Source organism: Seriola dumerili, unplaced genomic scaffold (assembly GCF_002260705.1).
Source record: "Seriola dumerili isolate Sdu_G_001 unplaced genomic scaffold, Sdu_1.0 BDQW01000160.1, whole genome shotgun sequence".
NCBI lineage: Eukaryota > Metazoa > Chordata > Actinopteri > Carangiformes > Carangidae > Seriola > Seriola dumerili.
In genome coordinates, this window is record NW_019174415.1 from 468184 (window position 1) to 494567 (window position 26384).

Genomic DNA, 26384 nt, shown 5'->3' on the forward strand with positions numbered 1-26384 from the left:
TTTTGCCCTACTCTGAGTTTTTGTTTCACACTTAGTACCTCTGGAACTGTTAGAAATAATGAGCGTGATGTCATCAACCAGTCATTTATCGGAAGCTTGCCACAATATAAAAACGGTACTCTTCTCACACTTATAGAATCAGTTTACAGTAAGCACAGATGTGTTTACTGTATTCCCCAATGGGATTTATTATTGTGAAACATTTAGCCATTTGTCCCTTTTTGGCTGTTATTATTATATCACGAAATCCCCCCTCCCTTTCACATCGGGTGTAGATCTTTGAAAAGCGGGTGATTTTTTCATTTTTTTTTAATGAACAATTTCATTAATAAATCAATAATACAAAATAATTAACAAAACAATAATAATGTACACACATAAAAACAAAATGCTGTCCATACAAGAACAATTCCAATATTAATGGGAATCATTAACATCACTTAAGGACCTAAACTATCATCAGATACAGTATGTGAGAATATGAGTAATTGAATTAAAACTTTACGTTGCATTGTTTTTCCTTGCCATAAGTGCGGCCAACAGCTGCAGTTGCTGTAGTGTAAGATTTTTGTAAATGTTATTCCCAGGATATGAAATGCAGACAGAATCTACATGCACTGTTTTACTATAAAATTTGCTTTTTTTAGTTTTATATGCCATAGAGTCAGAATTTTCCAGTTCTCTTACTCTTTTTTTGGGAAATATATGAGATTTTTGGGATTATATGAAATGTATATTTCATTTGTGAATTTTGAATAGTGTCTTGAATTTTGAATACTTGTTTTGTGTAGGCTTAATTCACAGTTCTGTGCCAGATTTGCACTTTATATAGAAAAATGTGGATATTCATTATGAAGAAAGACAAATGTACACTATGTTAAAGATAGAAGATTACAACTAAGAACTTTGATTTATGACTTAAGTATGTGGCTGTTACAGTGATTATGACACTCAGTTTCTGTGATGACAGGCGACTCAAGTGAATATAATAAATACAGCGTATCACTGCCTTAGCACAAGATGGCACACATAAATGCCTTTGTATAGACTAGAGATTTATGTCTTGCAGCTACAGTATTGTTGCTTGCTGACATGAAGGGCTACTGTACTCAAGGAACCTAGATAGCCATATGTGTACATGTAAAAATGACGCTTTTAGTCTTGTGTTGCATTCTCTAACATTCACTTACACAATGTTTATGTTGTGTAATTAACACAATACTTCCTTTACATAAACCACCTTTTAAAACACCACACTTTTATTTTCCTGTAGCATTTGTTACACAGTATAAAATGCACAAATCACTGTATCACAAGCTATGGTACCAAAGCTCTTCTTAACGTTTACAAATGTATTTTTATATGTGTCATTTTATATGTTGTAAATGTGACAATAAATGTGTATTATCATAGTATTATTGGAAGTGTGAGTCTTTTATGAATGATGTGAAGTCAGTGGTTCTCATCTGGCTGCCCTTCTCTGTCTACATCAGTTTTTCTTCATTGTTTAAACAGCTCAAAAACACTACAGCTAAACCACTAAAAAGTACTAATACTGGTGGTCTCAATAATATAAAGCTAAAGCACATTCACTGATTTGTAGCTGGATCTTTTTGGAAAAAAAGAACTTACTTAAGAGATGTTTTTTTTCCTGATGTGAAGTCTTACTCAGAACAGATCCTATCTAGAAGAGTGACTTCTCTCACTCTGCACCCTCATCTTTCTCTGACTCCTGGGTCAGATTTCTAAGAGCCCTTTGACTGTCCTCCCCTCTCCCACGAGTCCACGTTTTTCCGGCTTAGAAAAGCCTGGCAGCCATGGTTCTACAGTGATGGAGATGATTAGTCTCACCTCCACGGGTGTCTCGGGAGAATTGTGCCTCTCTGTGGCAAATTGGTACTAGCTCATTAATTAGTTGAGCGTGATATGCTGATCCGCCTCCCCCCTCACACACACACACACACATACACACACACACACACACAAATACACACACACACACACACACACACACACACACACACACACACACACACACACACACACACACACACACACACACACACACACACACACACACACACACACACACAATTCCCTCCACCCTCCACCACTTGCTGTCTGAAAGATTTCATGTTTGCTGTGTGACTTCTGTGGTCGAAGACACTGTAAACAAGCAGAAGGGAGAAGAAGGGCAGAGGCAAACAGAAAGGGAAGAACGAACTCCTGTCTCAGCTCTGGATGCTGGAAACATCAAACCCAGGGACATTATTGTACCCCCTCTGTTCAGCTGAAGACATCTGCAGGTGAGTAGTTGAAATAAATGAGTGATGCTTTCGTAATGCATGGGATTTTATTTATATTTTAAGATGTAGAGATGTACTAATTCCCATAGTTGTGACCAAGAAATGCTTCCTCAAAGTATTTCATATGTTAGTCTGTTTCCTTATTCTAATGTACACAAAACAGAATAAACAATGCAAGAGACTGTGGTTCAGCATAGTTTCATCTTCAACAATGCTGCTCAGACCAGTCAGAAAAGAGAAGTTCATTATGGGAATGAGTGGTAGGACAACTTCTGAGGTGGTGTTCCCTTTTCCCTCTCCAACACCGCCACAGATCAAAAGAAGAGCATTTGGTAGCACACACGGACATCAACCTCTCAAACTGCAGGTTTGGAGTTGATCCAGGATGCAGTCATACCTCACGGTGCTGCTGGGGATTGTGGCCTCTGCTGCTTCAGGTAAGGCCCAAAAAAACACTGACTGTTACATTTACAGCTGCAGTGATTTGTCCTTTCACTCTATTTATTCACTTTTTGACAACAACTGTAGACATAAATGAGTAATCCGCAATCTGAAATAAAACAGTGGAAGAGAAAGACAAGAGAAAAACAAACAAAAAAAGACTGTTTTTTTAATGATTTGAAAGATGTAAAATCTCACAATGTTTAGGGTTCAGTATATAAAAAACTGTAAATGTTGAATTAAAGAAAACGTTAAATAAATCCAATTCCTATGATATACATTTTCTACATTACATATTCATCTGCACGACAGCTAACCAATTATTTATATAATACTCTGAAAATATCTTCTCAGACATGAATTACTGTGTATACAGCACTTATGATTTTACCGGAAATTTCATATACTTGCATAAACCTGTGGTCAGTGTGGAGCAGTTGAGAGACACTTCATACTTCTCCATCTGAGATCTGACACTCTATTGTTTGTAATGAGCAGAACAAGTGTCCACAGTATCATGAGTTGTTTTTTGGGGTCATTGTTGTGATACTTGTTTTTGTTTTTTTTTTGGATTCTGAACACCACAAGTATGGGTATCACCCGCTGGGCACCAAATTGCAATTTCATGTATTTGTATTTGAGCACATAAAAGTATCTGTTGTTTGGTTTAATTACAGCTGAATGCATTAGCTTTGCTTTCTGGTGGATTACTGTTTGAGGTGTAATTGGGGTCATTTTGAGGTTGGATGAATGGTTCATTTAGATGATCGGAAAGGGGCTTTGGGTGAAAGGCAACTGTTTACTCTGACAGTCGGGATGTTCAGAAAAAATAAAATGCCGATTGGTTCCAAACATCATTTTGTTCCTGGTAAGTCTACTAGTGCTGAATTGAAAAAAATGCTGAACTTGGAATCTCAGTTCTGCTTCAAGCTCCAAAAGACACTGTACAAACGTCTAAATGGAAACTTTTATGACTCTTACAGAAAGTGTAGTTTCAATACTCAATAAGAAAGAAACACAGATTAACAGGAAAGGTACTCTCAGTCAACATAAGTGTCAACAATTTTCAAAAAAGAGTTTCAACCTCAAACAACCCCTATAACTGTCCTGCTGAGTTTCTACAAACTTCCAAGTCCTCCACAAAGGCATCAAAGAGAGCCCTGTTCTGCCTCCCTAAATCTTGCTTTGTTATTCCCTCAGGGTTGGGGCCCTTTTTTTCATTTTTTTATTTTTTTATTTTTTTAAATTTCACCCTCAAAGATGCCTGTTAGATATTACTCCATTTTCCATGCTTAAAATGCTTGGGTGTTGTGTTGAATACAGCGGAAAAAGTTAAAATTAAACAGTAACAGATTTGAAGCTTTCCATATTTTCTGTTTTTGTGCTGCCAGTGTTTAGATAGCAACACTGTGAAAAGCAGAAGTGAAAAGGATCGAGAGATGTTATTCTGGTCCAAGTCTTCAATCTGTTTCCTGAACTCTTGAGATTACTTCCAACATAAATCTGGATCCTGGAGCAGATGAGACATCTCTGAATTCTCAATTATCTCAAAATGATCAAAACAGAAACAACATCCTGAATTTTCAAGGAGTAACAGCAAAATAGAGCAAAACTACAGTCTAAGAACTTAAGTAACATAGTCCGTTTTGATTGATTTGCTCTCACACTTCTAAAAAGTCAATAAATGCATTCATTCATTCAAATTTGCATCCCTTCTCAGCAGAATGGAGTCGTCCGGTGATCAAGTTCAACTCTAAGGTGGTGGGCAGTTCTGAGCTAGTGGTCAAACCCGGGACCCCTCTTGATCTGAGGTGTGAGGGTGACGGTCCAGTAAACTGGCAAACCAGGCTAGCCAAGCACAGACGCTACGTGTCCAAGGGCAACGGGAACGTCCGCACCCTAAAGGTGGACCGTCCCTCTGCAGAGTTCACTGGAACGTACAAGTGTTTTTACGTTGCTCAGCATCGTGACCTGACCTCTTCAGTGCATGTGTACGTAAAAGGTGAGCTCGGATAAATGAGAGTCCGGCTGTTCTGTGCACAGAAGAGTAGGACAAGCTTCCTAATGTTCAGTTCTAAGTGCTTGCATGGATTATTGTCCACCCTGGTTATACCTGTCTGTGATCGGTTATTAGATTCTGTTCTATGATCTAATACATTCTCCCTCACCTCGTCCCTTTAGATCCAAACCGTGTGTTCTGGACCAGCAGCACATCCCTGCGGGTGGTGAAGAAAGAAGGTGAGGACTACCTGCTGCCCTGCCTGCTGACCGACCCAGCAGCCACGGACCTGGGCCTCCGCATGGACAATGGCACCACCGTACCACCAGGCATGAACTTCACAGTTGACCGGCACCGTGGTATTCTCATCCACAGCCTCCACCCCAGCTTCAACGCTGACTATGTCTGCACAGCCAAGGTCAACGGAGTGGAGAGGACCTCCAAGGCCTTTTCCATCAATGTCATTCAGAGTGAGACCTGTTTGGCTGTTTGGAGTGATTAACCAAAAACTGTTGTAGAGTTATCTGAAGAGATAGGTGCGTCCAGTTTGACACTTTCGTATGATTTCCTCTTGCTCCAGAGCTTCGTTTCCCTCCATATGTCTTCTTGGAGACAGATGAGTATGTGCGCATCGTTGGGGAGGAACTCAAGATTCGCTGCACCACACACAACCCCAACTTCAACTACAATGTCACCTGGAAATACACCACCAAGTCGGTGAGTATGAGGCATTTTGGGATCTTTCTTAACTGTGGTAGTAATCATGACTTTAACTTGAATTTTTTAAAATGCATGTTGCCTTCAGAAACCGACCATCGAGGAGAGGGTTCGCTCTGGTGGAGAAAACCGGCTGGACATACAGAGCATACTGACCATCCCTGCTGTGGACCTCGCAGACACAGGAAATATTTCCTGCATTGGTACCAATGAAGCAGGGGTGAACAGTTCAACCACATACCTGCTGGTTGTGGGTAAGCCGCAGAAACAACCACACTAGCCATAACTGATTCTGAAAAGCTTGGAGCGTCTATTAACCACTGAGAGATGACAAACTGAATGTCTCCTGATTCGTCTGAACAGACAAGCCCTACATCAGGCTGTTGCCCCAGCTGTCCCCTAAACTGGCCCACCAGGGTCTTTCGGTCGAGGTGAATGAGGGAGAAGATCTGGAGCTCAGTGTGCTCATCGAAGCGTACCCTCACATCACAGAGCACAAATGGCACACACCCACATCTCCCAACACGTCCACACAGGAGCACAAGTTCATCCGATACAACAACAGGTACGACGCCACAGCAAGCACGAGCTGGTCTCAAGTGAAAGCTGCTCTCTTACATGCTTACAGCACAGTTTAAATGTAATAAACAATCAAGTGTACTACAGGAAGGGGAAGCTACTCTGGAAAAATGCTGTTAGTGCATTTTGGGTGAATTTGACAGGGAACGCCAAGGTCATAATATTTTTCTCAGGTCATGAAACTGTTGCTAGAGGGAAGAGTGGCGTTCTCTTTTTAGTTTCTTGACGTACGCGTCGATGATAAATAGGAAATGTCTGAATTCAAACCGCAGAATTAGTCACTTCTTTGACTGTGTAGACATTCCCCTTTTTCTCATTTTAAAGATCCTTTCGGTATTTTTTTTCTTCTGTAGATACCATGCCACTCTGCAGCTGAAGAGAATGAATGCACAGGAGCAGGGCCAGTACACCTTTCATGCCCGGAGTGACTTGGCTAATGCATCGATCACATTCCAAGTCCAAATGTATCGTAAGTGATTTAATTAAACACAAATCAAAGCAGTAAAAACATCCATGGTCTTGTGGCACAATTTGTCTTTCTAACAGTTTGATAGTGCAAAAATAAAGGTTTATTGGTGGATCATACTGCTGAATAATCTGATAGATCATTCTGGTAATTGAGCAAAGCTGAACATGAACTTTTCCCCACATTTTTCTTCACTGGCAGAGAGACCAGTTGCTGTGGTGAGATGGGAAAATGTTACCACACTCACTTGCACCTCATTTGGGTATCCCGCTCCCAGAATTGTCTGGTACCAGTGTTTTGGGATACGACCTACGTAAGTATCACTGTACATTGAAGCCATTCAACAGACACTTTCACCCATAACACTAAGCAAGGATGTAAGGTTTTAGTACCAACACTCCTGTGATGTTTGGATCCTGTGTCTAACTGTGTATGTGTTGCAATGAGGCAGGTGCAATGAAAACACCTCAGGGCTTCAGATGGCGATCCCTCTCCAGGCTCCCACAGTGGAGGTCCAGAGGAAGGAGTATGGGGCCGTGGGGGTGGAGAGCGTCCTCACTGTGGGGCCGTCCAGTCAGAGGATGACGGTGGAGTGCGTGGCCTTCAACCTTGTCGGTGTCAGCAGCGACACTTTTGCCATGGAGGTTTCTGGTGAGTATCTGACATTATGTTCTGATCAGAGTCACTGTTCTTGTCAGTCTGTTATCATACAGTCACGGAGACGGGGGCTCAAACCAAATGTAATATCTGGTTTGTAAGAAAATAACAGTTTGTATGACACAGTCATACGTCAGTATATATGACGTTAAATTATATATCAATATTGATTTTTCTTTGATTGGACAGATCAGCTCTTCACTTCCATTCTGGCTGGAGCAGCAGGGATTCTGTCCATCCTCCTTGTGCTGCTGATTTTCCTGTTTTACAAATATAAGCAGGTTAGTGTAAAAACATATGTAGTCTAAGTAGTAAAATATCGCTCAGATATTTCGAGGAGAGATGGGTTTTGTGGCTTTGATTCAGTGCCATTCTGTCCTACTATTATGTTCAGAAACCCAGGTATGAGATCCGATGGAAGATCATTGAGGCGAGAGATGGAAACAACTACACCTTTATTGACCCCACTCAGCTGCCTTACAATGAGAAGTGGGAGTTCCCAAGAGACAAGCTGAGGCTAGGTTTGCAACATTTGATCATAAACTGACTCAACTGCTCTTAAATGCTCACATTTTGGATTAGGTTTTAATACAATATTAGATGTAAACATAATGGGAAAATGATAAAATAACATAAAAATTTGATAGCACATAAGCAGGCTTTTGTTATACTCATAGCTCTCTTATCTTCTGTCTGACCAGGAAAGATCCTGGGCGCAGGAGCTTTTGGAAAGGTCGTCGAGGCCACAGCCTACGGTCTGGGAAAGGAAGACAATGTGATGCGTGTGGCTGTGAAAATGTTAAAAGGTGAGGCGATGCTCAGACCTTTGATTTAACAGAGAGATCTTTGTTTTGTATGAGCACGTCAGAGTGACTGGCAAATCTGAAAATGTTCCAGATAACATGAAAATTATGCCTGATTTAGGCATTTGAAAATGTCACTTAAAGAGATCGTAAAACATGATCAGATTTAAATGATATGAAAATCTGTAATGTGGTTATGTAGCCAGTGCCCATTCAGATGAGAGGGAGGCTCTGATGTCTGAACTGAAGATCCTGAGCCACTTGGGACACCACAAGAACATTGTCAATCTTCTGGGAGCCTGCACCTATGGAGGTCAGACAGCATCTTGTGTTTGTTTTCTATCATGTGTGATGAAATATATTGTAAAAACATGTTTATGAAAGTTCTCGGCCGGCCAGTTAATGGAAACTCTAGTACAACTAAGTAATTTGCATGCAAAACACAGTTTTTCTTTGTTGAAAGGGTCATAACTCTTTGTGTGTGTTTCCTCATCAGGACCAGTGCTTGTGATCACAGAGTACTGCAGCCTTGGTGACCTCCTCAACTTCCTTCGTCACAAGGCAGAGACATTTGTGAACTTTGTTATGAACATTCCCGACATCATGGAGAGCTCAAATGACTACAAGAACATCTGCAATCAGAAACAGTTCATTAGAAGGTACATCTCCAAACATGTGCAGTCGGATGATGGAGGATTAGTGAAAGTCTTAGTTATCTGTTTCTGTTGACGTCCCGCTCTTTATGTTCTTTCCATCCAACAGTGACAGTGGGATCTCCAGTGCATCATCGAGCAGTTACATGGAGATGAGGCCCAGCCAGCTGCCAATCATGGAATCACCTCAAGGTAAAATACTTTCCTACCAAATCCCATTTTGATTTACACTTATTTGGCATCATGCTGCAGCATGCTGATTAAAATCATTTGCCGCTTTACTTCCTGTCCCTGGGTGTTACTAATATTATTTCTTTCTGAATCATGCTCAGACCCTGTGTGTGAGGAGACTGGTGACTGGCCGCTGGACATTGATGACTTACTGAGGTTTTCTTTTCAAGTGGCTCAGGGCCTTGACTTTCTGGCTGCCAAAAATGTGAGTGATTTTTCCACTGAAAGGATGTGAATGTGCAAACATATGAAATAAAAAAAGCTCTACAGCAGCAGTTGCTGTATTGTCCCTAGAAAGCGGGTATTACCCAGATGACAGACATGCATGAGTCTCACTTCGAATAGAATATGATAAATGAAGGGTGTGAAATCCTTTGTGAGGGGGTTATGAGGGGTATTTCCCATTATGTTGTTCATATTTACTCATTGTCACAGTTTGACAATGTAATTGATCACAATTCTTCATGCTACTTCGCTCCATCTACTGATCTCATCATCTTTTATTACGGAAGACTTTACAACCAAAGACAAACTGTGTGTGTGTGTTTTCGTGTGTGTGTGTGTTTGCGTGTGTGTGTGTGTGTGTTTGCAGTGTATTCACCGAGATGTGGCTGCCAGGAATGTCCTCTTGACCAACCGCAGAGAGGCCAAAATTTGTGACTTTGGCCTGGCACGTGACATCATGAATGACTCCAACTACGTGGTGAAGGGCAATGTAAGCACTTGAGTACATTAGAGCCAACTTTTATTCATATGAGATGAGTTTAGTTAAAAAAACAAAACAAAACTTTGTATCATTTTGACATTGTTTGTGAAGGCACGTCTGCCAGTGAAGTGGATGGCTCCAGAGAGTATTTTTGACTGTGTGTACACCGTCCAGAGTGATGTCTGGTCCTATGGCATCCTCCTGTGGGAGATATTCTCTTTAGGTGAGAACACATGCATGTTTTTCATCTACATTTACTCACATTTACTTTATGATTTTCTTGCTGAAATCACAGTATATTATTTTCTGTTAGGCAAGAGCCCCTACCCCAGCATGGCTGTGGACACCAGATTCTACAAGATGGTGAAGCGCGGCTACCAGATGTCCCAACCAGACTTTGCCCCACCTGAAATGTAAGACTTACAAGGATGGATCACTGCTGCCTTTTGCACACACCAGTCTTTAAACACTATTTTTAATACTCTATTTCTTGTCACCTGATTATTAGTAAATAGTAATAGTCAGCTTTTTATCAGTTGGTGAAATGTTTGCACTCAACCTCAGACTGAGAGGAAGAATAGAAGTAACACTGTGGTTATGCTTACTAACTGGCGAGACCTGCTGCAAAAAGGATACTATTAACTAGTGCACAACATGAAGTTTGCATTAGCATGAAAAGACTGATTTATAAAAAACTTAGATCCTTGATCCTAAGTTGACTTTACCATCAGACAGTTCAAACGGCTGGCTTCCCAAATGTTCGTCACAACTGAACAAAGATCCTTTTTTCTTTGCCAGTCTGCCACGCTATCTAACATCAGAATTAACTGACACATGAGATAAACTCATGAAGTACTTCTATTATTCCTGATTTTAATTTGCTTGCTTTGGATTATCTCCTAACCCCAAACTCAAAATTCAACAAGCCTAAACTCCAGACTTTACAAGCCAGCGAGATGTGAAAATAAAGAGAGTGTTTTTCCCAGTATCTCAGAGGGCCCTAACATCTGTGTGTGCTGATTTGATGTGACTGTCACACCACCCGGAATAACTGTGTTGTGGAAACGGAGGGGACTGAATCTGAGTCAGGGCCTAATCATCTGTTGTTCTTTTGTGAGTCAGGCCTCGGTTCTGCCTGTTAGCCACATGATCTCAAAGCTAGGAGGCCATGTAACTGGTATTTCACGGCAGCGAAATAAGACTGGAGGGGCAGGGATTCTTATGAACGAGTCTCTCTTATCAAACTGCGTCACCACCTCCATAAGTCTCGCCTTATTTGTCAGTTTTGGCTTTAGTTTCTCAATTTTACCACAAAAGCTCAGCAGTTTGCACTGAAAATCAGGTGCATAGCCTCAGATATAAATCCCTTAAAATGAATAGCATCAATTAATGTTTTGTCTGGTTGAATTTGTCGGGAAATAAATCTATCTCCTAAGTATGATTTGCTTTTGTTTCAGTTACATGATCATGAAGATGTGCTGGAATCTGGAGCCCACGGAGCGTCCCACGTTCAGCAAGATCAGTCAGATGATAGAGAGACTACTTGGGGACCAACCTGAGCAGGAACAGGTGGGTTTACTGTAGAGGAGGTTATAGTGGCTCCAGTCTGGCTTCAGCAGAATCATACAAGGAACAAAATGGCATTCCCCAGCCTAGATGTCCTCAGGAAACCTTGTTTTTGTTTTAATTTAATTCTCCCAAAGAGAAAACAAATTCAGCTGTGCTGTCAAACCAATTAAATGAATTAGATTGCTTGTGATAAAATCTCGTTTGGGTGTTGTTTCCCAAATTAGATACTCACAGAAACATTCTCTGGCACATAATTAACAATGGACTGATATTTTAGTTACACATGTTGTTTGAATGCAAGACTTCTTTCACTTATAGCACCGTAGCACTGAAGCTGGATGAAGGCGATATTTGGCTTTTCTGGATCCAGTCTAACCATCATACTGATGCCTCTCCACAGCTAATCTACCAGAATGTGCAGCAGCAGGTCACAGAGGGTGAAGTGTGTGACGAACCCAAGTGCTGTGACGGCCCCTGTGACCAGTCTTGTGACCACGAGGAAGAGGAGCAGCCACTGATGAAGACCAACAACTACCAGTTTTGTTGAAAGCCCTCAGCCCCAATCAATCAGTAAATCAATCACTCATCAGCAAGCATCATGGGATGAACTGTAGATTGTGGTCAAAGTACCACAGTTTGTTCCAACCGCTGGACAGTTGCAGAGAGTCGCCATCACAGCTATTTTTTGCTGTTTGCGTCTGCTCGACAGACAGACGAGCAGCTGCAGCAAGCATGTGACTTGCTTCTTTGCAGACCATGACTAGAAATTGCCACGTCTCACACCGGCTGCAGACATGAAAGGAGGAAACATGTCGACAAACCACACAAACATCCAAAGCTGTATCTTACCCTAAGCGTTACACCCTCACGGACTGTTTTATCACTCCTTCTGTTATGTATTTGAGGTATAATCTGATACAGCTTATCCAAAGGAGACAAAAACCTGTCTGTCCTTTCTTCTCACGAGTGTTCTTAATTATATATTGTACACTATGTTTATTACTATTTTTTATTACTGTCCCTTGAGTGTGAATGTCTTGTTTTTTGTGGAGATTTCGGCCACTTTTGTCAGCAGGTTCACTTCCTTTTCATCACTTTATTGCATGTATGGTTTTTTCAGAGGAAGCAAGCCAACAGGCACAAACACTGGATCCAAAACTGTGAGAGCTGAGCCACCAATCTTTATGTGGTGCGGAGAGCTAGGTTTTATTCTCTGATCACCTTAATTGAACATCTAAAGAGTGCAAGTGTTTCTCCCTGGGTTAAACATGCTAAATCATCCATGGAGAGGGCAAAGAATGGCCATGTTGTTTTCCTCTCTGTGCTTTGGTCATAGCTGTGCTTCTTGTGACTCACTTACAGTAGCTGTCAGTTGGTGGCAACATGTGATTGTTCCACTGCAATGTAATTAATTAACCAGTGTTCAGTGTGATTTAGGAGCAGGGAATACAACTGAACTGAGCAGGGAAATCTGTGGATCCATGGTGGATCAGGTGAACAAAGGTTCATGTCTGACAATGTGAAGGTTTTTTTGTTGTTGTTGTTGTTTTTTTTGTTTTTTCACGGCACAACTTAATCTTCTCATTTCCTGTAAAGTTAGAAGAGTGTTAGAATGTAAGCTTCACCCATGTCTATATGTACCAGTCAGCCTACACTGCCAACTCTATGAAGATTTTAGAATAACATAATATAAGCTATGTGAGAGATACAGACTGCAAATTTGTATGACTTCAGGCATTTCAAATGTGCTTGCATCTGAATGGAGCATGAGTGAGATGTCTAATAATGTATATATCTATATCATGTAAATCAAGAACCATCTTTATTTTCACTGAAATGTTGTAGAGTAGAAAGTCATACATCAATATTTCATATATTGTGTTGTGTGGGTTTTTTTTGTGCAAATGAGACAATCAATGCAAAAGCTGCAAATTTAATCACTGAAAAACTGCAGAGGTGTTGAATAAAGCTTTACCATTGAAAATCCAGATTCCATTGATTCCATTGTAATGTGTGAATACTACTGGAACATCATGTACTGTATATGTCAGACATTTGTGCGGATAGAAACTGTGTGGCCTTGATGTTCTTCTCTCCTCACTTCCTATTTTTTATTGGATAATGTCCAATCTGCATTTCCTCTGGAACGTTTCCCACAGTATCTGTCAACATTGCACAACCTTGAAATCTTTGTAGGGAAGTATTCATCAGTATTCATCCATCGCTGAGGCGACAGAAGGTCCAAATGCTTTTCCTCCTTTGTCTGGCTTACCACTCACAGATCCTCATTTTTACTTTATGAACTGCCAGACTTAATGAAGTATATTTTGAACAACAGTCTTTAATATCTGTTTTTAGAGATATTATCGAGTTTGAGTGAAGGCATAATTATCTCCCACTACACTCATTCCTACAGATCCTCTTTCTAACACTCTTCACATTAACTGTGGCGTGTTTGTCCAAAAAAAGTTCACTTGTCATTTTAATGATCTTTTTTAGCAACATCACAAACAAACATTCCTGAGCTTTGTCTTGATTTTTCTCCTTGATAATTTTGGTTTAAAACAATTTTTGTTTTCAGGTATGTAAAGTACATATAATGAACTTAATCACACTGCTATACAATAAGTGAAAAGTTTAACTGTGTTGTATAGTTGTGTTGGTCATTTTGGACTGATTTATTGGAATGATAGAGTCAATTCAAACCAAAGTTCTTACATATGTTGAGTAAATATAATGATGTATCAGCAGTAAAATGTAAATATAAAACAAAGTGAGGCCAGACTAGTTGTTATGAAAACGGAGAGCTTTGTAGTGTTGTAACTGGTGTAGCTGGTGGTATGCCCACAGTGATGCATCATATTGCATGCAAAACATTATTCTGCAAAGTATAAAAAAAACAACATAAAAACAATATATCTCTTTCAAACTTATTGGATCAAAGTCCAATGAGTCCTTCACACACAATTACTGTAAATCCACAATCCCGATATAACTTCGCTTGAGGGAAAAACCCACAATTAGCAGCGATGTGGTGCTAAAAATGGGGTTATTACAAGAAGTCCAAACTAAGCGAGAACAGAAAAAAAACATTAAATATGGCAGGGGTTGGTTTTAAATATGCATACATGTATAAAACCTATTAATCTGAAGAACTATAAGGTTAAGGTCCTGAAGACGGAGTGAACAACAAGCACTCTTGTTAATTGACAAGAGTAGACAACAATGTACGGTATGATCCTCACTTTATTCTGTCAGAGTCTCTGCCTGAAGTAACATTTGATGCCAAAGAAGCTTCCTGTCCTACTCTTTACACATTCTGGAGCTTTTTCGCTCTGTGGTGCTGGAGATAACCATGACATCCATGATGTTTGAAGCCTTTTTTCATATCACATGACTGGTATGGGAATGATAGTAATTCTGGTGAGGAGTTTTTATGAAGACATGAGTAAGAAACCGCTTCACAGTTGTTAGGTTTGTAGCCGACATGAGATTGCGTGTCACTCCACTTCTAATGAGTTATAAAAGAGTATTTGTAGACGAAGTCCAGCTACAAGAAGCTTCATCACTGTTTAGCTAATCACAAAAAATGTTGCTCCTCCATATTTTTAAATGTCACTAATAGCCACATGAGCAAATGCATTAGTAGGGAGGAGTAATACTATATCAGACAACGATTTGTATTACCCATTAACTTAATGAGTCAGATCATTTAACAGTTTTACCACAGTGAAGCTGACCAGAAGTGTAAATTCATTTATTTGTTGCATCAGCAGTTTAATTAACAGAATTTCACTAGTCAAGCTATTTCAATATCGTCTTTATCTACACAAAAGCTTGGCTGCTGCATTTTCTCCTGACTCACGGGTGTCGCTATTGAACACCTGAAACTTCAGTTTATGAACTAATTTGCATCATAACTGCCTGGTCAGCCTGAGTGCTCAAAAAAGCCTTGTTAGCTCATCACAAAGCATTACTGACCAATTCCAAAGAAAAAAAAACAAAACAAAACAAAAAAAAAACAGCAATCAGTTTCACTTTTAAAGCAATTCATGCTGGCAGGTTCACTACATATCTCCAGTTTATTGTTAATGGCTAACTGGTGATTGGTTGACAAGAGTCAAGACAACTGATTGAATGCAACCTCGAATGGATCTCCACTGAGAAGCCAGAATGATCCAAAATGAAGCAAAAGGCCAAAAGGTCCATCATCACATTATGATACAGTAAAATGAACAGATAGATTTTTATCATCACTTTTCAAAAGCAAACATTGGTCGAAAAGGCAACAAGTGGCAGGTGAGAGGTAAGAGTGTAAAACACAAAGCAGAAATGTCTCTGGACATAAAAGGGCAATAAATATACAACTATTCACGGTTAAGTATTCTTAGGCTTGAAGTAGCTGAGTTATTAAAATCCTGTTTACATTCGTTCAGTCACAGGAAAGCACTGATTTAGATTTAGGACCCAACTTTCTATCACCTTCACATACTTTTTCATTTCTTTTAACTCTTGGCACCACATTGGTAAAAGTGTTGCATTTACTCCACCATATTAACTTACACTTATTATCACACCCACTGTTATAGATGGTTAAAAATGACTTTGTAACCTGTAATTATAATGTATGTCTTTGTCAGTATGTTCACAGTAAACACTACTGAGCACTCTGCAGTCTTCTCATTACCAATGATAAAAAGGTCCACTTCTTCAAGATTCAACCCACTGCATCCATATTCAGCACATTTCCTCACATCAGAAAAACCTGTCAGCACTGTATAACTGATGAAGAGTGTTGTTGTACAGACTAGTCCTTTACTAACAGTAAAATACTCTCTGGTACTTTCTGCTCCCTCAGGGTTAGAACTGTATTTCTCACACTCTTGGACGCTTCTGGTAGCACTTTCATCTCTCCTTATGGCATCTCCTTTTCCCACATGGCTCTTTTGTTCTGCAATCACCTCTTTGCATGCAGCCATCTTTACATTCAGTCCATGCCTCTGTCTGCCTGTTGATTCATGCAGCTGTCCATCCTAAACATTTTTATTCAGGCAGGACAACCTCATATGTTTCTGTCCCTCCCTCTTGTGTCTGTTCATCAATTACACTTCCTTCTTCTTCTTCTTTCTCTGTGTTGATCTGTGCCACTCCCAACCGGTACAGAGCATCCCTGATCACCACCTCTCCCGGCTGGCAGGCCTTCACCACTTGGTTGATCTGCTGGCTCACGATGTCCCTACTAATGAGGTAATCTACCATACGGTTGTAAAGGTAGTAATAGGCTGTGTTGCTGAAAACGACAGGTCGCCACCGTGCACGGTTCACAGAGGAACAGTCCTCTGATTTCTCTGTGGTGTCTTTCTCAGCTTTGTCTGTGTTTTCTTTCTGTTCTGGCCCCTCATCATCCTCTTCTTCCTTCTCTTTCTCCAGCTCAGCCACCAGGCTGATGTAGGGCTCCAGGTCTCTGCAGTGGGACATTGAGTGGTGCTCTGGAGCAGGAGGCTCCGGGGGCTGTTCCGCTCCAGGAGGATGAACCAGCCAGCAAGAAGAAGATTTGGTGATGGGGTGGACCTGCTGGTTCTCAGCTACCAAGGAAAGGTCAGCACTGTACGGCTGGTCTTGTAGCTCAGCACATGACACAAACTGTAGAAGAAAAAGGAGAGCAACACTGAGCCTTAAGCAAAGAAAAAGAAAATAGACAGGCCTTCAATTTTCAGCACAGAGATATGTATTAAAAAGATTGATCTTCGATCCAAATGTAACAAATAGGTAAAACGCACTAAAATAAAATAGAAAGATAAAGATTTTCAGAGATTACCTAACTTTAGTTGAAAACAAAGACATGAAAACAAAGTTTTCAACTTTTACATAAATAACTTTGCAAACACAAACAAACCTGTATTTTTTCAATTTACTTATCATCAGGTGACAAACAGAAAATCCACAAGTCACCACTTATCACTTGTGATTCATGTGAATATATATGTGCATTGTCATATTATTACTTGTTGATCCTTTAACTCGTTTTGTTTTCATTTTAACCAGCAGAAGTCTGAGTTCCTTGACAGATAAGTAGGTTACACTGAAATCCCTCACCTCTGGCTTTTCAAAGGGATCACAGAAGCAGCCTTGGTTCCTGCCCCACATCTGGGTTGCCAATTCTGGATACAGCATGTCTGTGCAGAGCGCCACCTGACGGGCACAGTCACTAACATAGACTGGGGGCCAGTAGCGAGAGGACAGCAGCAGGTCGACGTGATCTCGAGCCGTCTCTCCTCTCACCAAGTATTTAGAGCCACACACCACCTGGTCACAAGAATGGGACAGGAGTGGACAATTAGTGCACAAACCATTTCCAAACTTTTCAAAGTCTTACAGAGGAATGTTATAAATACATGGAAAACATAAGGGGAACATTTGAGTTTTAGGCTCATATAACTTGAACAATTTTTGTTTTAGTTTTTCATACAGTACATGGCTGCATGTTGCATTTGGAGTTTTAAAATGCTACATATTGTATCAAAGCTTTGACACAAAGACATTGTTCATTTGGAGCTTTGAATGGACAGAAGAATAGATTTAGGTGACTAGTTATTAAACATTACAGAGCTACTGTTTTTACCTTGTGGGGGCAGACCTTAGACAGCTTGCCAGCAGTGAGGTGTGGAGGCGGCTGTGGCGCAGTGGAGAGGCCGCTATGAACAAGCGTGCACAATGAAATCAGAGAAGCCAGCAGCTCATTCTAACATAGAGGAAGACAGAAAGGAGACTTTTAAACATACTCACACACTGATATAAGTATGTCAGAGATAAGATTAACTCAAACTTTAAAATTAATCAGGAAGTCATCTTTCAGCCAGATTCAAACTCCCATCACAGCAAGCAAATCAACTTGCTGAAATACCCTTGAGCAAGTCCCAAAGTCCCTTCAACCCTGGGGTGCGGGGGAGGGGAGGGGGATTTCCTGTGCTTTAATCCAAGAATTTATCACATGATCAGCATGTAACACTCGATATCTATCTACTATTTTACAGCCAACATGTTTACTTCAAGTCAATAACATACAACAAAAAAACATGTGCATAATAAGCGCATAGGCACATGCTTCTCTCTCCCTCACACGCGCACACATGCACACACACACACACACACACACACACACACACACACACACACACACACACACCTTAGTGGAGCCTGAGGTGATGTTCACCCCACAGCCGTCCAGTATTGTTCTCAGCTCGTCCTCACTGTGATCCTCAATCTTGTCGAGTCTCAGCTGACCATCATGAATAAGACGCACCAGAACTGATGGATCTCCTGAAAGAGATGGTGGAAACCAATCTCATGGTCAACATAATGGAACCAAAACAAAGCTTTACATACTTTAAGTACTACATGCAATAATAACTTTAGCATAATGCTAACACAGAATTAGTTCAAACTGGAACCCTTGCATGACCTTTGCATATATTAAACTACTACCACCTACCCATAATAAACAAACCATATGATTGTTCTGAAATGAATGATCTTTTCCCACCTCTTTCCATTTGTTTCTCTATGAAGCTATGAATGTGTGATGGGTAACATGTGAGGGGTAGAATCACTTTTCCCTCGTTTCTCACTTTCAGAAAAAATGTTCATGTTCATAAGTGAAAAGTCAACTCACAGGATTAGTGCATATAAAATCTGATAGTTCAACAGGTTCAGTACCTGAGGGCTGCTCTGTGTGTGACAAGGCCTTGTCTTTCTCTGTGTTGATAACATTGGGACTCCTCATCAGAGGGGGGATGAAGGGAGCGATGATGGAAGCGTCCACACGTGTGATAGGGATGTCGGTGGGGAAAGCTGCCTGCTCAATAGCCTCACTCTCCATGGTCAGCCAGAAGTCATCCACATGTACCTCATCTGAGACCGTAAACTCAGGCCAGGTAAACTATGGAGACAGTGTGGTTCAGGGAAAATGTAAGTTGCTGTCACTGCTAAATAGCTTGAAGAATGGGATTCATTTTGCAACAATTTTGAAATTACTCTGTCACCTCCACATTCTTGAGCTCCAGCACGTTGCGTGTGTGTCGTTGTGCAATCTCCAGCTTGGGAGCAACACCACAAATGCCGCAGATCATATCGTTGTAATCTCGCACCGTCAGACACTCAAAGGCCCAGTAGCCACTCAGGAGAAGCTCTTGAATTTGGGATAACTCCTCAGGATTCAGTGCATGGACTGACGCAAAAGAGGAAAACACAGTGAGATTCATAGAGAACATACAGTGAAATACAGTAAGAACAAAATTGGCAATACAGAAAATGAAAAGTGACTATCAAAATCACATACAAAATGAAACTCAATTGCAGTATTCATGTATGTAGAGAGTAATCCACAATTTACCAGGGTGATTGGGGATGTGGTCCAGTATGGTCCTGGCTGCCTGAGAGGGCGCTTGGCCCAGTCTAATGTTCACCCTGATCTTCAGGAGCAGGTCAATACTCACCAGCAACCTGTTCCCGATGTTGAACAAACCTGTTAAAAAAAAAAGAAAGAGACATAAAAGGAATCAGTGTTTTAATTCTCTGAGAAAGCTACCGGCTTTACCACATTAGAAAAAATAACATTGTCAGGAGACACTGTTTATATACACTTGATATACTGTGACAGAGCATTGCTGTTACCATAAACACACAAGAAAAATATTGTTGTTTAACTGTGATCTTCTGCTACGGTGGCCTTTAAGGACAGAGAAAATAAAAGAGTTAAAGCACAAAAATGAAGGGAAATATGCTACAAATAACAGAACATATACAAATAGATAAGACACATGCAGCAATAATTGCTACACTGGAAGTGCTCCAAGCCACTGGGGGGATGATATATATATATATATATATAGCATGCATATAGGCTTTATGATCCTAACCCAACTTAAAAGTTTTGATATTTTTCAGGTGAGAAATTAACTATTTAGATTTTAAATGTGTGGTCTGTTTTATCGGAAAAAATGCTGGTTTGGAAATTGGACATTTTTGGAGATTTGAGAACCCATCTGTTGGTTGAGGCTGGTGGTCATCTCAGCAGCTTGCATTCCAGCTCCAGATATCACCATACCATATATAATAAATACATGTTTTATTTAACAGTTTAACGACAAAAACACCTCTTTGCACTTTGATGTTCTTATATGTACAGATACATCAGAACATTTCAGTGGAGGTGAATAGAGGCAGCGCAGTCTACATTCAATTTTGCTTTATTTTCTAAATTGCTGCATTACGAGTCATTACACTAGCTGATGAAGATATGCGTATTGAAAAGGTAAGGAAATTCTGTAAAAACACTGAAGATAAAATATGATGATAGCAATTTTTCATTTAATAATTACACTTTTTGCGTTTTTATATCAAAATGTACCACAATGCTGTGTCTGAAATATTTGTACTGCAAGCAAAACAACCACCATAGTTGTAGTTTTGGCCAAACAGCAAAAATACTGATGTAATTAAGGAAAAGTCTAAATATGCAGCATGCATCAGACACAATTGTGGGATGATGTGCAAACAACTACCACCCTTTAATTTTGAAAATGCTGAAATGGCAGTATTACCCAGAAGTATACCCGAAATCTTTGAGGTACTCTGTGTGGACAAATGTACAGAGACTAGACAATTGGAGACAGTTAACCAAAAGTAAAGAGAATCTGCCAGGCTTCGGTCCTTGACCCTCAAAGAAAACATAGAAATACAATATACAAGTTGTTGAAAGAGCTGCTGTTTACCTGGATGCAGGTCAGTGAAGCTGTGCAGAGCCAGACACTGAACGTTGAGGCACACCTTGAGCTGAAGAGAAGCTGTCTGCACCAGGGCCTCAGTAAGCAGCCAGCAGTCTTCCTGTCCTGCCACAGTACTACAACATACAGGCGCACACACGCACACACACACACACACACGCACACACACACACACGCACACACACGCACACACACGCACACACACGCACACACACGCGTAAACCACTGGAGTAAACCACTAAATCACGCTCTCTCTCTCAAAATATCACTTTTCATCCCACTTCCCATTTTCTCACCTCTGACCTCCCTTGAAGAGAGGGTAGTTACACAGGCCACAGTGAGTAGCTGCTGATTCAAAGTATTGAGGCCACCCAGACTCAACCAGCGTCTCCGTCCCTGTGCTGTCTTCATGCTCCTGGTCACCTGGTTGAACCAAGATGATCTGGAGACTATTGAGCTCTTGGATGAGGTTTAATGTTTCCTGAAGCTCAGTCTCGCTTTCAGGAATCTGCAGGGAACGACGCAGTAGCTGCAGTGTATTTTGCCGCTGGATGTCCTTCTGAGCAGGACTCAGGGCCTGGTACGGATCCAGCAGCATCTCAGACTGAGAAAGGAAAACAAGAGTAATAAGAGCAATTTGTCCACATTAAATTATATAAAAGATAGTTACGATGTTAGCTTTAATAATCATTAAAGTGAAAGTGATTCATTGCTACAGCAAATAATAAAGATGAGAAGAAGGGAAGGTTTGTATATACAGGCTAGTTCATGCATTTCTACATGGTTAAATTAACTCCTCCAATAATTGGAGTGGACACATCTTAATGTCAGGATTAACAAAATAAAGTTCGAATATTATTAGTACTGAGACCAATAAAATGCTAACAGAATGTCTAAGAATGCTCAACAGTGAAAATAAGAACAAAATACACATAAAAAAAGAGAAAAACCAGGGTTTTATGGCCTGGTGTTATCGGTCTTAAGTCTAGATTTATGAGTGCTAAGAGGAGGCTGCTCTGGAACTAGGATGTGTTGAGGCTCACACAGAGGTTCAAGAGGTCAGAGATACAGCTGGAAACTAATCTTACAGTATCTGCACTTCAGAAAACATTTTCACCTTTGCTGCCTTGGTGTTCTTCTGGGTCAGCTCACATCCACATTTAGGGCACACTGCAGGTTTGTGTCTGTTCTTGTACATATAATCACAGGATGGGTTTTTACAGCGACCCCTGCCTCGTGCTGTGGACAGTCCCAAGTCCTAAGAGAGTAAAGACAAGCAAGAATGACACACAAATCAAGCCACAAGGGACATTCAGAGACAAAATTACATTCCACAAAGGAACATTGAGTGTAATCTAATAGAAAAAGAAAATTTACAGCAGGCTAAATTGCACAAAGAATAGTTGTATACTGACAAAGTTAGAGACAGTGTGCTGTTTGAAAGGCACGACTGACAGGATATTCACTCTCCTATCAGTCAGTGAAGACACAGGCTGGCTTCCATCTGCTGGAGCAGGGGAATCCTATGGAAAGACATGCAGAAAGTGAGGGAACGAGATTAAATCTGCAGCTAGCTTTGCTGTTGTCTATTTGTGTTGTCTAGTGTGTAACAACCTGCTTGGCTGTGGTTGTCGTGACTGCTTGGCCGAGCTGCTTTAAAGTGCTGGGTTTTAGACCTGAGAAACTCTCTCTGGTCACTGAGGTTAGAAAAACAACCACATCAGTTGAGAGCAGAAAACCTCTGAAAGATACTTATACTGACACCTCACTTCCTCTCTGTGTAGTGAAGATAGTCAGCACATGCCAATAATAAGCACTGAATGAACATAAAATAAAACTGTATGCAAACTGACCTGAAAGATTACATTTAGTAAAGCTATATTAGAAATAAAATCAAATGATGCACAGTACCAGTTGATGATTTGTTGTTGTTTGCAGTCTGAAATTTTCCCTTGTCAGGTGGGACAGTTATAATCTGAAACAAGGCACGGCCTACAAACACAAGCAAATATGTAAATTCATATGGTAACGGCTTATTGACAGCTTATTGACGACACTATCAACAAAACATTTCCTGTGTGTTGCATGTTTTTATCTCACCTGTGCTGTAATAGGCAGGGAGGATGGGTCTGACAGGCCTCTTTTGAACAGTGGCACTGCTTCTGTCTGGACATTGGACTGTGGCACCTTTAGGACTGGGTTTCAATTGTCTACTTATACACAGAGGGAAAGTATGTCGGGTAAGATGCTAACTACTCTCACAATAAAAACAATAAAAACAGCAGCTATAACAACACACCAAGGTTTCAATATAATCCTATTCTGTTTTATATTTTCAGGCTTTCAACAGGTATTTGTCCCAGACTTTTATACATTTCAGTGTTTCATTAACAGAAATATTTATGAAGACAGATAAAAGTAAGCCATGTGTGTAGTAACCAAAACTGAACACACGTGGGAACTTTGTTATGTATATGTATATGTTGTACCTTCTACACTTAAAACCTTTAGTCCTGCAATCTGCAAATGTACAGTGCAGGTTTTACCCGCTACAGTCCACATGGTCAACATGCTATTAAAGTCCATGTTAATATATTAATGCTCACTTTGTTTGTTCTCGTGGCTTGGTGCTGCTGCCCTCTGGTGGCTTCCCACCTGGAACTACATGCTGCTTTCTGGAGCGCCACTGAACTCGCCCTTCTTTTTTGCTCCCAGTGGTGTTTGTTTTACTGACATCAGCATTCGCCTCCTGAGCAGGGAGCTGTGTGGGTTGGCAGCTTTCATTAGGCTTGATTTCAGCTCTCTGTGGAAACTGCTTTGATGCTGCTTCTTTCTCTTGTGTCTTCTTTGCCTAATATATAAAACAGGCAAAGTTGATTGACTTGAACCACAGGTCAAAACTGGAGCCCAAATCACTGTACTAATACTCAAAACTTCAACATCTCTAACTGTTTGTGCAGATATTGTTCCACACTTACAGCAGGTATCCATTTTCCACCCAAAAGGCTCCCACATTCAGGGCACGTTGGTGGCTTGTGGCGGGTGACATACACAAATGAACATCCAGGATTCAGACACCTCCCTCGCCCTCTCCTGGTGTATGTTTTCACAGACTGCAAAGAAGAGGAAAACAAGTTCATGTCTCTCAACTGTTACAACCACACCCACTAATCAGATTTTTCAAATATAGACAATGATATTCTTGATTTTCCTTTTCTGCATACAGACTATGATTGCCAGTTTTAGTGCTGACATTTCACAGCCAGATGAATGCCATGGGTGCTTACCATTTTATATGAAGGCTTGGCACTTTGTTCTGAACTGGCTCCTACAGAGACCATCATCACTGGGCCCACAGAGCTGATACCTGCCAAAGACTTTGGCTCCAGCAAGTTCTGAAGGGAGAAATCACGTCAACGCGTTACTAACAACACTGTTTTGTGACTAAAATAGTGAGCTAGATAGATTTTTAACTAATAAATTATAAATGAAGCATTTCAATATATAGTATATATAGTCTCACCTGCGAGGGGATGATGGCAACCACCTGTGTAGTTTCCCCCTGTATTTGCTGCACCATCGTCCTGCCATAACCACTGCTGGCAGCTCGTGTCTCATTTCCTTTCAGTGTTTTTGCTGTGAGGTCAGCGGAGCCCTGGACGTCTGTGGAGACCCGGACTTTGGATGAGACACAGGAGGAAGAGGAGGGTGGGATTCCTTGGAGGTCAGTGGGACGAGACACTACTGAAGTTTCCTCTGCTATCTCTTCAACAACAATGGGCTGTTCGGAGAGTTCCACCTCACCGGCCAACCCTAGAGCTGTCAACTGGGGCTCTTGGGCACTGGAGCCTGAGGGCAAGCCTCCTTCAGCTAGAGGCTCCAGAGACTCCATGCTCACCTCTGACTGGGAGCCTCCTGGCTGGTGATTTGAGGGGCTGCCTTTGGACAAGAGGAAGTAGCTGGCTCTAGGAAGGATCTTGCGGAAGCCTGGCAGGTCTTTGGAAGGACTGAGTGAGGACTGAGGTAAATACAAGGTTAGCATGATTATTCATAGAATAGTGTTGACATGACAGTAGACACCAGTAAATTAGGCTGGTGGAGAGATAAAGCAGATAAAGTATCTTTAGTGGCAGCTAAATGTATTCACTACAAATTAAATCTTTTCAATATTCTACATACATGCTCTGCAGTGTATGATCATAAAGAAGGACTCAGCAGCGTAAGACAAAACCAGCACTCTATCATCCACAAACAGTTTAAAGAAGATTGGCTTGGGTTGACTGCTCAGCACCACCTTTAAGTTACTAATGTATGTTCTATATGTTGACATGTTTTGTCAGAATATACATTACTATCACAGCAATTATTACATTTTCTAAAGAAAAATAAAGGTTCAATAGCCTAGCTTTGTTCAATTTACTGCAGACTTTTTTTTGTAAATTATTATTTGTACTTTATTAATTAGTAAGTGATGATATTCAAATCAATCAATGTCAACTGTGTGAACTTCTTTTGGCACCAACTATGATTCAGATTCTCAAAGAAACTGGTTAATACCATTTAACTCTAATCACAATAATAGCAGATATCTTTACTATAGATAGTCCAAATGAGTATTTATGTGATGAATGTTTGTAATTTTAATTAATCATAACCGGTTGATATGTACACACATAAAAAAGTTGGTGTAGCTTACTGTATCTATGCCCTCCTTCTCAGACTTGGCCTTCTCCAGATAGTAGGCTTTCTCAGCCACACTTAGCCTTTTCCAGCTCTCACTGATACGCTTGTTGATCTCTGACTGTGGCAGATTAGGTATATCCTGTTGCATAATCTGGTGAACATCAAAGTAGTATAGCAGGTAGGCAGACCTAAAACAGACAGATTCCATTTCTGCAATTAGCGCATGACAATGAGAGAGACATTTTTTACTTTTAGAGAATCAATCCTCGTTTAAGACAGAGCTGTACTTACTGCTATGATATTTTAACAGCAGTATGTAAAAGTCCTTTGGGCTATATGTAATTACCTAGGCTTCTTAGGTTTCTCAGTAGAGTCTTCTTGAGCTTTGCTCTTCCTCTTTTTTGGGGTAGCCACCTCCATTTGGCTGTAGCAGCTCTCCACCTCCTCAGTGACTTTCACCACCTCATACACCTCCACTTTCTCCATGATTTCCAAAGATGGGGTCAACTTGAAAAAGTATGAACATAAGAATGAGATTAGTTTGTTGGTCATGTTTAACATGTTCATGAAGGCAGACTTAATTGCAGGTATGTTATGTCAGAGTGCAATAATTTTGGCTAAACATAGGTGTAAAGGCATTACATAATACTATGCATTTAACACCCTAATTTGAAAGCGAAAGTTTCACCAGTAGACCAAGACTGAGCAGCGTCACTATGTGCTTTGATGAAAACACTAGATTTGTGAAGCTTATTATTACAGTAAATAGCTATATCACAGCTGACGAGA

General features: G+C 40.6%; 2 protein-coding genes across 3 annotated transcripts; one reads left to right on the plus strand and one right to left on the minus strand.

The window, feature by feature from the left end:
• The first annotated feature begins 2175 nt into the window (after positions 1-2175).
• Positions 2176-13117, plus strand: csf1r (colony stimulating factor 1 receptor). 2 transcript variants are annotated; one of them, XM_022751569.1, is made up of 22 exons: positions 2176-2306; positions 2620-2743; positions 4468-4749; positions 4929-5216; positions 5327-5463; positions 5552-5717; positions 5827-6028; positions 6396-6511; positions 6710-6821; positions 6960-7159; positions 7355-7446; positions 7560-7686; positions 7867-7971; positions 8171-8281; positions 8465-8627; positions 8731-8813; positions 8954-9057; positions 9445-9567; positions 9670-9781; positions 9872-9971; positions 11016-11127; positions 11528-13117. In XM_022751569.1, the coding sequence occupies exons 2-22, from the start codon at positions 2692-2694 to the stop codon at positions 11672-11674; spliced, it is 2934 nt and encodes a 977-aa protein (XP_022607290.1). In that variant the 5' UTR covers positions 2176-2306; positions 2620-2691; the 3' UTR covers positions 11675-13117. The 2 variants fall into 2 exon arrangements, with proteins under 2 accessions (XP_022607290.1, XP_022607291.1); XM_022751570.1 differs by having other exon boundaries at positions 4471-4749.
• A 1750-nt stretch (positions 13118-14867) lies between these two features.
• Positions 14868-26081, minus strand: hmgxb3 (HMG-box containing 3). Its single transcript, XM_022751578.1, has 18 exons — positions 25942-26081; positions 25609-25783; positions 24436-24930; positions 24200-24307; positions 23891-24025; positions 23519-23763; positions 22527-22653; positions 22328-22435; positions 22030-22170; positions 21209-21516; positions 20901-21028; positions 19520-19651; positions 19170-19354; positions 18844-19066; positions 18314-18447; positions 17750-17869; positions 17224-17433; positions 14868-16770 (listed from the first exon to the last, which is right to left on the minus strand). Exons 1-18 carry the CDS (start codon positions 26079-26081, stop codon positions 16171-16173), a joined length of 3714 nt encoding a protein of 1237 aa, XP_022607299.1. The 3' UTR covers positions 14868-16170.
• Positions 26082-26384: the final 303 nt, after the last annotated feature.